At 39.5% G+C, this 12,017-nt stretch overlaps 1 protein-coding gene across 1 annotated transcript in view; it reads left to right on the top strand.

Annotated features, from left to right (window-relative positions):
- Window positions 1–12,017, top strand: part of SLC25A13 (solute carrier family 25 member 13) — a 95,537-nt gene that overhangs the window by 36,681 nt on the left and 46,839 nt on the right. The window contains exon 5 of the mRNA XM_084282252.1: window positions 9,196–9,335. Within this exon, the coding sequence (XP_084138378.1) occupies window positions 9,196–9,335 (140 nt within the window). The remainder of the gene's footprint in view (window positions 1–9,195; window positions 9,336–12,017) is intronic.

The following is a 12,017-nucleotide window of genomic DNA, read 5'->3' as shown; positions in this document are numbered from 1 at the left end:
AGCATCTCTCTTCTCTTCAGCAAAAAAACAAGGAATGATCACAGCATCACTGAACAGTTGAGGTTGGACGGGACAGTGGCAGCCAACTGCAGGGCCAGCAAGGCCAGGCTGCTCTGGGGACTGTGCCCAGTGGAGGTTTTAAATATCTCTGAGGATGGAGACCCTGTAGCTTCTGTAAGCAAGTGACTTACAGAGCTTGCCTATCATGATGGTGAAAAAGAAGTTACTGATTCCTGGTTGGGAAAACCCCATTCCCTCAGCCTGTTTTCACGTCACATGCATCAACACCCAACAGTCTTTGTGACTGTGATGTATAGAGATGATAAAGTTATATTTTAGGTAGCATATTATGTTTGTCTTGGTAGAAGTGCGAAGTACTCTGCTTTTTTTTTTTTTTTTTTTTTTTAACTATTATTATTCTTCAGGGCAAAAGGGGCAAGTTTTTATGCCCTCCTGGGGCCTAGTGCTTTCCAAACCTTTGAGTGGTCTTTGGGCTCTGGCAGTTTGTCACTCACTTCTAAGGATGCCAGGAAAGGTAACAAAGAAATGTAAGGTTGTTGCCAATAAGCTGAAATTATGGATATATTTCTCCAGCAGAAATATTTTAAAGGATTTACATCTTGAAAAAATGTTGAAAACCTTTTCTGTAAGCCAAATATGTAATGCTTTGTGTATAAATTTCATGTTATTTCCCCTGACATCCAAGGAGGGCAGAAGAAGCAGAGAAGTTTGGATGCAGGATCTTAAATGCTGAGAGCTACGGTACTCTAGAAAAAGAAACTCTTTTGGGGGGTATTTTCAATATTTAGCAGAGGTAATAGATGTGCTTGTCTCAGTCAGAAATCACAGCCAAGATGAATTGGATGATGTATGGGTTTGTCACAAGGAAGCACATTCAAAGTTTTTGAAGTGACCGGAGTAAAAACAACCAGAGCAGGGGAAGTTGAAGAGGATGACAAAGTGAGCACATTTTCAGCAGAGGGGTGAAACGTGAAGATTATCATGGATCTTTTGTGATTGATGAAAAATCACAGAGACAGAAGCATATTCTCTATGATGTTTTCATTGAAATAAGATTAATCTGTACTACTGCTCTGCCCTTGTTGAGAAGTTTGGATAGGGCAACAAACATAACCACTGAATTTTGTTCAGTAAATAGCATGTTTCATCTAAAAGAGAAGGCACACTGAACTTTTATTAGGATTTGTACCAGACTTCCTGGTTTTGTGGGGTCTTTGGGGGGATTTTTTGGTGATTTTCATTCTCATGACAGTCTTCTTAATAGATCTGAATGATGTTTGGTTCGTGATACTTTTCTTAATCTCACCCTTGTGTAAAGTATGTGCTATAAAGCCTTTGTTGCTTCTTCAAACCACAAAATGGATATGTTTCACGTCCTAGTGAAAGCAGACACTCTTAGCAAAGGAAGACTCCATCCTCCTGCTTCTCTTCCCTGCTAAGAATGCCTCTAAGGGAGCTGATGCTCCGGTTGGTGCTGTTGCAGTACTGCCTGGAGATGTGCTGAGTCAACCAGTTCATTTTATGCAGGCGTCTCGGGATCCATTGTAAGCTTTTGCTTTCCCCTGATTTGCTCCAGATGTTAATAGGTTACCTGGAGGTAATAAAAGGTGATAAACCATTGTGAAGGCAGCCACTTTTTGATAGAAGTGGAGCTTTATTGCACTTCTTTAAATGATCGGTTTGCATTCCAAAAAGACCCCAAAGCCAACACCATGATTTTTTGAGAACTTTTAACCTTTTTTAATCACTCATGAGCAATGTTTTCTGAACAACTGACTGCAGGTGCACACCAATATCAGACTGACATGCATGGATTGTGTGGTATCTTCTCAGAGACGGAAGAACGGCTCAGAAAGCTGTTCCAGTTCAGTGGGTCAAAAATCCACTTTTTATGAAAGGCTAACTGTAGATTTGCACGATTGACTATAATGGCTTCAATTTTAAAAGATAGAGGTAACAGAGAGCACTTCCAGTTGGTGGGATAATTCAAGAATCCTACATGCTCAAATGGCTAAAATATTGTGCTTTCTGCTGCTACTTCATGGTACTTAAAAAGAAAAAAATAGGTGTGGAAAAGGTGGGAAAAAGCCAATTTGAGAGTAAATCTCAACTATATGAGGTCACTCTTTGGTTAACAGTAAGCCCAGGGTTAGCCATCTTTCATGCAGCTGTATATGCTGTTGGGGAAAAAAATACAACATGATTACTTGGCAGCATTTGGAGAGGAACCAGAAGCTTCCACACCAGAATATATTTAAACTGTAGCAGCAGAAGTATACTATTTTAAGCTTGATTTTATTTATTTATTTTCCATCCCCTTTTCAAATTGTCCTAGAATTACGAACTAGAAGGCAAAAAAACTTCAGCAGGCCCTGAAAGCTAGCAAGGTATATTGTTATTACAAATTTTAATATGAAATTTCAGATGGCAAAATACACATACTTTCAGAGTGTGTGTACTTCAGTTTTCTAAATTGGAAAATCTGCTGTTACCTAGCAGTTAATAACTATTTTTTCCAACATTTGGAATGCAGGACCTGATTTGATAAGCTGATAAAAGAAAACAAAACTGAGAACATGTTGGAAATGCTCAAAGTGAAAATTACAGTTTAGGTAGGTTTGGGGGTAGATAGTTAGACATTTTAATTGAACTAAAATAGTTTTATACTAATACAGTACTGTTGTGGGAGTACATTTTGTGGTGCATTTGAAATTGAAGTATTTAAGTGGGGGAAAATGTATGTTAATGCTTTGCAAGAAAGTGATTTTTTTTTAATACCATCTATCTAAGCAAAATAGCTGTTAAAGAAATAGAGCTCTCAAGTCTGTATTTGGAGAGTAAAGTGTAATAACTTTTATGCTCTTTTAGAATAATTTCTCTGAGCCAGGAGTTTGCTTTTATCACTTTGGTTGGTGTATTAAACTGCTGTAGGAAACAATCAGGTGAACTCTGAAGGAAATTTGTTTTCCTGGACAGCTACAGCAAAGTCAGCCCCTGCCAGTGTCAAGAAAGCTGTTGAGTCAGTCTGGATTCTGAAAGTCCTGTGCTTTTAACATCTCCATGACAGGGATAACAGAAGTGAGTCCAGATGATGATTTCACTTACCATGTGGAAATTGGGACACTGAATTTGAAGCAACAGCTTTGGTTACACACAAGCAGCACTGGCTTATGTTAGGCAGCAAAACCTCTGCTTGTCCACTACAATTCAGCACTAGTCCACAGCTGGACTAGCTCAACACGGCTAAATTAGTTTAAAATTACCATTTTTATTATTTGTGTTTAATTGCATCTTTGGGGATTTTCTCTGAATTTGGAGTAACTAGTCCTATTAAAAAACCCATAAGCTACCACTTACACGCATATGCATACACAAAAATTTAACAAAAGCAAAATCAGTTTTTTTTTTTTTTTTTATTAAGGTGTTTATACCAAAATGTCTATGTACAGCCACACGTTTTAGGTGCAGGTGAAACTGATCTTAGTCTAAATATACAGGGTGCACTAATGGAAGGTTTTGCACTCCTTTGAATGAATGTTTTAAAACAGAAGCATACCGCATGATGGAGTGCAGATGAATTGCACTGACCTGAGCTGCTACCTTTTTTCAGATCAACCCCCACCCTTCTCGAGTCGTGAAATACAATCCCATTATCTTCAAATTATGTACTCGGTTTCTACTGTGCCAGCTTCAGCGTGAGAGTTCTAACAGATATCTTCCTAATAGTATTTTTCAGAAGGAAAGAACCTAACGTAATTTTTTTTTTTTTTGATTCCGAATTGTGGAATTGCTTGTAGCCCATGTTTTACAAGGAATTAAGAGGTAGAAAAATACAGCATTAGTGTACTGTGTCAGGACTTCTCACCCATGGAAATAGGTGGCTGTGACAGCTATTCCTGCTCTTCTTTGCTAAGGGATGTTGGAGGGATGAGTACTTTTCCTTTGCAATCCATAGTAATCAAGGTATTCCGAGATATTATTAATTCACAGCATGCCAGGTATAAAACTGTTTTAACCCACTTCCTTTACAAAGCATCAGGGAGATCAAGAAGGTGATTGTAATGCTAGTACTTCCAGAGTGCTCTAGCTTTTCTGGGTAAATGTGGATGACTGGACAACCCAGTCAAGTACTTGGACTACCCATAAGGAAAACATCAGTTCACATCTTAGCTGAGCAGATGTGATGTGAGCATATGTTTTCCAAAATAAAAAGGCATAATTATAGAACAGTCTTAGTGCCAGACCGTGGAAGGATGGAAATAAACTCTGTGCTGCATATTTGAAGTTCACAACAGTAAATAGGAAAGGGAAACGGAAAAAAAAAAGACAAAAAAGGGACAAAGAACCCTTGGACAAAACCCAACAATTTCAGTCAAAGAAGATAATACAAAATATTATTGCTTGAGTGTTTTTGACATATATATGTACTTGTCTCTAGACATACACGTTTTTGCACAGGTCCGTCATACTTTATTTTTGCTGCCAGGAGCAGCGAGGGCGGCAGCTCCACAGGGCGGGTGAGCCTGCAGCCAGCAGAGGTGACGAGAGGACAGGCAGGCACAGGCAGAGACCTCACCAAGGAAGGGCACAGCCCCATGCTGCCTAAACAAGGAGACCAAAGCAGGTCTGGTGACAGTGACCAAGATCAGCCAAGAGCCCAGCAACTGCCAGACAAGCCAGTGGTGATGAGGCAGGTTCAAGGACAGGCCTCAGTCAGAGTCAGCAGGCTTGGGATCACTAAGGCAGGTGGGCAGGCAAAAGTGTCCATATGGACTAGTTCAGGCAAAAACCAAGGACCTGAGATACGCGGCTTCTCACAGCTCTTTGCCCAGACCCTGATCTAAGTGCTCATAGATGGGGCAGGGGGAAGAGGTTGCAGAATCTGGTGGTGTGCACAGGGTCAAGAGCCTCATGGAAGAACGTAGTTCCAAATGGTCAATGAGGACTCAGTGGAAAGCCTGTAGAAGTCATTCTGTTCTCATCTGCACTGGGCTTTAGGTCAAGCCTTACTTACTGGTTGGCAAGGTGGTGGGGTTTCCAGTCATGACGGTGAAACGGCTACTCACAAATAGGTTAATTTGACCAACGGGACTTCCCTCTTTAATTTTTCTTTAATGTAAGCTTTTATCTAAATGACTTTGTAATTGAAAACATTGAACTTTTTTCAACCATTTAAAGGAAGCTTTTTCCAAATGCTAGATCACAGTAGTGCAACACTAACAAAACACATAAAGATATCACCTATTGTCTGAGCAGAATGATGGGGGGTTGCATATTCTGTTTTTTAAAAATCCATATCTCTGTATATCTGTCTGACACTCTTTGTATTCATTTTACTTTGCTGGAGCCAAGCTGTAGCTGTAATGCTCATATGTTCCTCTTCAGGCCCTTGAGTATGATGAATATAGAAGCAGCTACTGCCATAAGGGTTTGAAAAGTTTGTTCGTACATGTGGAACTCTTGTTAGCTTATGATAGCTCATGTAATTTCAAATTTGTCTTTTGCTTTCCTCTTTGCAGAAGGTAGCCTGTGTTCTTTACAGGAGTTGCTACTACCAATATCATCAGGATAATCTCATTTTTCTCAAGGTTCAACTTCTTAGTACAGGTTTTCTACAACAAGCAAAATAATAATTGCATAAAGGTGCAACATACAACTGTATAAAACAAATCCCATTTTGACAGCCTATTTGCAAAAAAATTGCAGCTATTTTCTAAGTGGGATTTTTGTAGATGGTGATTCTTTTTGTAGCTATGAGACATGTAGGTACTTGTGCATATATATAGTTTGAAAGTATCCCCATCCCTAGAGATAATCAGCCCTCAGCTGGATATGGTCCTGAGCAACCTGACCTGACTGGATTGTTTCTGACAGGAGGCTGGACCAAATGAGGTCCAGGTGTCCTTTCCATCACAAACTATTCTGTGACTCTGAAAAAAGTTCCTTAAAAAAAAACAAAACAAAACAAAAAAACACCTGGCTACTGAGAAACTTTTCTGCTACTCTATGTTTTAAGGTGTATAGTTCAGCTAGTTGGTGGAACTTCACAGCTCCAGGTTTGAGGTCCAAACTACATTTTAAAATTGTATATTTTTTATTTTAATTCTGTACTTAGATGATTAGTAGATTATATTTAGAAGTGAGTAATAATTTGGAGTGAGTTCCAGTACACAATTGGATGTCTTCTGATGGTTAGCAGGCTTGATCAGGTTTTATGTTCCTTTGCGTAAGGTTCCTTTTCCTGTTTGTAGTGCCAATATTAAGAGGTGGGGTTTTTTGTTTATTTGTTTTTGGCCTTTTGTCAGAAGTTAGCTTTTTTTTTCACTTTTTGTTTTTTGATTTTCTTGAGTGGTAATTTTTCTTGTATGCCACAACCAAGGAGTGTTTACAAGGCAACTCGGGGGAGCAAGACACATTGTACTTGCAACATAGCTCATGTGTGATAACTAATCAAAATAAAATCACAGTGACATAATCACAGGACACAGTAATTTTCATATGTAAACATAAGCAAAGATTGTGAGGAGCCTGCTGTCATCAAAAGAGGTTTGAGACTTCTTTTATATTAACTACGGTTTTCCTATCTCTTATTTCACATCAAGTAAGAAAGCGCTTTTTTTTCTCTTTGACAATGACAAGTCTGGAGTCCAACCAAACCTAGTTTTTGTAAATGTCAATGTTTCTAAACTCATCCAAACAGAATCAGTGTCTTGTTCTGTGTAAATCTGGGAGATGGGTTGAGAGGGACAAAGGAAACTGATGAGCATCTGAATGCTGTGTGGGAGACAGGCATCTAAATAGGTACTGTAGCTGTCCTGGGAATATCTTCACTCCTCTGGAAAAGCGGAGTGGTTGCTAGCAGGAGGAGACAGCTTTACAGTCCTTTTGTTTGTGGACAAAACTGGCTGCCTTCTTCATGCAGGTTCCTTTCTTTGAGGGCTGGGGGAGGAAGTCTGGCAGAAATCAGGAAGATAATCTCCAACATGTGACTTCTGCCCTAAGCTGTGTCGGTAGGAAGCATCCTAAATAACAGGCATTTGGTAGTGGGACAGTCGATCTGAACCAATTGACTTTTCCTCCCAGTTGCCTTGAGAGCAGAATTTTGCCACTGGAGAATGCTGGCTGACGAGACCCAAGCCAGTTGTGATGGAGCTTGAAGACACGAATGAACAATGCTGCCCTGGGGGCAGTGTCTCAAGTTGCTTGGAGAAAATTCTCATAGGACATTAGGGCCTGAAGATCTGAATTTTAAGAATTTGAGGTTAACTAGGGTCAGTTTTTCTGTTTGTAAGTTAAAACCAACTTGTTCTTTCACAACTGATCCCAGGGATCAGTGGGTGGTGCATTTTTAAAGATGAAACTACTGACTTTGTTGAGATGTGAAGAGGTCTTCGATATCATCTCTACTGTCTCCATGAATCCCAGACTATGACCTCCCCCCTTGCTTTAGAACAAGCTGTCCTTATCCTGCAGGTAGTACCAGCTGCAGTGAGTTTGGGTCTGTGTGAGGCAGGACACTTGCCTCTTTCACCACCTCACAACCATTTTATGTATGTCGTAGTCCTTCATTAACTTAGGTGCTTCCTGACATCTTCCAAGCTCTCAGCTGTTCCATCCTGGCTCTCACCCATTTCCTGCTTCTTTGTCTGACTGTGAATTTCATCCTGGCTGGGTTTCCCCAGGTCAGCAGAGCCGCTGTGCCTTTCTGACATGGACTGAACCAGAAAACAGAGCTCAACCTGTGCAGAAGATGAGACCTCATGGCCCCAAAGTGGCGTCTCCCACTTCACTTGTGGCGCTGGGGTGAGCAGGAAGATGGCTCCCAGGCTTTGCCCGTAGGTAGAGGCTGGCTCCAAGGAGGTGGCTTCCAGCTTCTTCTGCAGGCAGGGAGACAGACAGCTGTGCTGCTTTCCTTCCCCCCAAGCTCTGGTCATGCTTGGGAACTGGCCTCCAGCTCTGTGGCTCAGAGACAGACAGGAGCTGAGAGGTTGGGTTCCTGCTCTTCTGCGAAGTGTGAAGGGAGCAGGAAGCCTCCTCCTGGCCCTACCTGTGGGTAGGGAGCGTCTCCTGGGAACAGCTCTCCGTGCCCACAGGTGATAGCAGGAGACAAGAACTGGCTCCTGGCTGGCATTGCTGGAGGCTTGTGCAGACGTGAGGGAGGAATACAGCAGCTGGGAACCTCTGGCTTTGAGCTTGTCTTTGGAAGATGTGCTTGCCATTTATTTTTGGCTGAGACAACAACTGCTCTTGCCCTGAAGTGGGCTTCATCATATGAGAGACCTGTCTGAAAGACAAGTACTTCCTCAGGTCTTCTTACTGTTTCTGTGAGTTAAAATACGTATAGTCCATTTCCAGGAACATACTGCCCTTATTACTGATGATACAGGTTGGTGTGTTTCAAATAGTATTCATTTGCCAAAAATGTCATGTACTATCAAAACATCTGCCAAGCCCATAATAAACTGATGGCCAGTTAGGACAACTAAACTAATCTGAACTAAACTATCAACCTTGCATTTAGGTGTGATTAACAAAACTTGCTCGCCCTGCATCCCATAGCAAAAATGAGACTGTAAAGTCTGCTTTATGTTGGAGGTGGTGATAAGTTTGTATTCTGTCTGCCATGTCCCTCCACCCCCTGCCTCACATATGACTGTTCCTGTAAGGTAACTACAGAAAAGTGGATCTTGAAATACTGGTATTTTTATAGTTGATTTGTTTGAATGTGGAGAACTCTTGGAATAATACGAAAGCCTGAATTATAGTGACACAAAACTTTCATTGTTAGCAGTTTGAAAAGATTATGCTGAAAATTGGTTAGCTTTAGTCATCTTTTCATAAATTGTCTTTTAATTTTTTATCCTTTCTCGCTTGATTTTGAAACTTGAAATATCTAGTTGAGTCTCTTCCAATCAAATGCTGCGAATGTAGAACTTCACAAATAAGATTATTCCAGAGATTGTATTAGTGAGGGTGTTCAAAACTTTTCATTTATTATGATTTTGTTTAACAAAAAAGCTAGGTTAGCTTTACAATATGTTACTGCTTTAAATGAACAATATTGCTTTCCTGTTAGAATATGCTCTATTTGTTTTGTTTATGTAAATATATGCTCGTCTCTATTGTTATTTTATTTTATTATTAGACTAACATTTTTCTTTTTTTTTTTTCCAGAGGATGCTAAGCAAGTTTTTGGCCAGACCACGATTCATCAGCACATTCCATTTAACTGGAATTCAGAGTTCGTACAGCTGCATTTTGGAAAGGATAGAAAAAGACACCTAACATACGCAGAGTTCACCCAGTTTTTACTGGTGGGTATAGTACAGGTTATCAAGATTAATAAGATTCAAAGTACTTGCAAAATACCGTGCTAGTGGGAAAGTTGTGAGAAAGACTGTGTGGGTTTTTACAGTTGGACTGCTGAACTTTGATAGTGGTGATAAATAGGATAAGCTAGCGGTAAAGTTGCTGATTCTGGGTAGCTCTTTTTTTCTTCTTTTTTCTTTTGTTTTTGGCACCTGTGTGCAGAAAGTCAGGTAGTTTTTGAAAGTTTCCTATATTGCATGAGTCAAAGAATATTAAATAACAGTATTGAACATTTTGGACCCAGACTAGTATTAAGAAATAATTTTGTCCATAAATAGAATGTTTACCAAATTGGTATTTAATTCTGTGCTGCTATCCAATAAGATGATATTTTGCATGATAATTGCTGCAGGCCATTTCCACACAATTCTTTCCTTTTCCTCATTTTTTTGTGTGTACAATAGGGAAATACCACTTAGTTTTGCTTTTGGTATATAAAGAATAAAATAATGTATTTCTTTTACAAGGAATTCTTGCCTATATACACTTTGGGATACTTTGTTACAGAAAGCAAAATATTGTGCTAATAAAAAAATAAACAGATTATCTGCATTTCAGCACTACTATTAAAAATACTCTGTAGTAGGAAAAGTGATCCTTGAAGTGGTGAACATGTGAGATTCTTATTTGTATTCTGTCTGAATACTTAATGCCTGTATTAGTATTTACACTAGAGAGTTTTAAAATGGGAAACTGCTTGAAGACTGCAAGGTTTCTTTTTTTCTTGTTTACACAAGTATGTTAGTTCACAGTAGGGGGTGGTATCATTTTGATGAGGAATAATTAAGATAATGCTATTGAGACAAATGTTTCAAATTGACTTTGTAGAACAGAGCCTAATTAACTTTGTATGAAGAGGACGTCAGGTATCACATGATTAAATTGTATTCCCTTAGGTTTTGTATTGACTGTTGCAACTCCTAAGTAGCTTGGATATGCACCAGTTTTGTGATGCAATGCTGAGCTAGAACCTCTTCTGGATAAAAGAACCAAAACATTACTTTATCTGAAAAAAGGCCTGTGGCCACATGTGTTCCTTGGTTGTTCCAGTACCTCCTTCCATACAGAATAAGTCCTGGATGTGTATCCTGATTTTGTTGGATTACAATCACAGGCTTAACAGACTACCAGTCCTGTTTGCCTCATGTATCTGTCTGTTCAGAGATCAGAGGAAAACCTGAGGAAAAACACAGAATGAAGGGAAGACGTGTATAATCCTAGAATTGGATTTGAGTTGGAAGGGATCCTAAAGATCATCAAATTCCAACCTCTCTGCCACAGGGAGAGACACCTTCCAAAAGAAGGTGTCCACTTGCATGCACATACGCGCATACGAAAGAGTTTCAGAGCCACCAGCCTAAAATACCATATAACCTCATGGCTGGGTATTTGGAAGATTTAAGTTTTTGTTTGTTTGTTTGTTTTGTTGTTTGTTTTTTTTTCCCATTTTTGGGTTCTTTCATGTTCTTTCTTTGAATTAGGACAAGCAGGAGCTGAGGCATGACTCATCTAGCTTTGGATTTAAGTCCTAACTACTAGGCTTTTTCATCCTAGCAGAGGGGTGATCCTTTTTTGTTGACTAAAAGGACTTCCTTCTATGTGATAATTTTCTGGGGAGAATTGTGTTTGGTTTTAGTGTGTTTTTTTTGTTGTTTTGTGTTTGTTTGTTTTTTTAAACCTTTTTATACTGCAAAAGCATATCTTAGCTATGTAGCGGTGCAGAGTAAAAGGTTGTATTGGAACACATCAGTGATCCTCTCATGAACCAGGTGGTCCTTTCAGTCATAATCTTCATATGACAGAAAGAGGGAGGATGAGTATAAACATGGAGAGTAAGATCAACAATTTTAAGTGTCCTCTAGAGGGGTGAGATGCATTCAGGAAAAGTTGTAAGGCTGCAAATAAAGTTGTTCTCAGCATTGGCACAGACAGCAGAAACTTTTAAGCAAATTAATTATTTTAAAACTGCTGAAACAGTTGTCTGCTATCAGTACAGTTCGTTAGGATGCTCAGTCGCAGTAATTAGGTACATCTATTTACTTATTTTCTGTAACTGTAAATCCTAGGAACATGAGTTTTCTTACTGACTTGCTTTGCAGCTTTATATTATAGATAGTGAATTTGGGGCACAGGCATAGAAATCGTCCTTTAAGTTCTGTAACCTTTGGTACTCAGCCTTTCCTTCTGACATTCTGCCTTTGCATGAGTCAGTCTCCTTGTTCTGATGCCTAGACCTTGGACCTTAGACAGCAGGAGACCACAGTGGATACCAGATTACCTCTCTGCATTCCAGATGTGTGAATGCTCTTTATATTGCACTTAACATGGACCAGATGGTTCTGTAAGGCGCTTCAGGTACTGCTTTGTAAATACAATGTAATTTGCCACTTCTAATGGAATAATCCAGCTAGAGTCAAATTCATTCATATTGGCTCCTATTATACCACATAAAGTTGTTACATATTCATTATCTGTTGCAGCATTTGGGCTAATCATCACTTCTGGCAAAGCTGAAGCTAGGTGGAAAATAACATTAGTATATTTTATCCATGCACAAGACAGATCCCTTCTAGCTTTAAATAAGAAGAGTTCTTTTGGTGTTCTGAATATTTATATCCAGCCACCCC

The sequence above is a fragment of the Netta rufina genome (genome assembly GCF_964035555.1).
Source record: "Netta rufina genome assembly, chromosome: 2".
NCBI lineage: Eukaryota > Metazoa > Chordata > Aves > Anseriformes > Anatidae > Netta > Netta rufina.
This window is presented reverse-complemented; position numbering and strand designations above follow the sequence as displayed.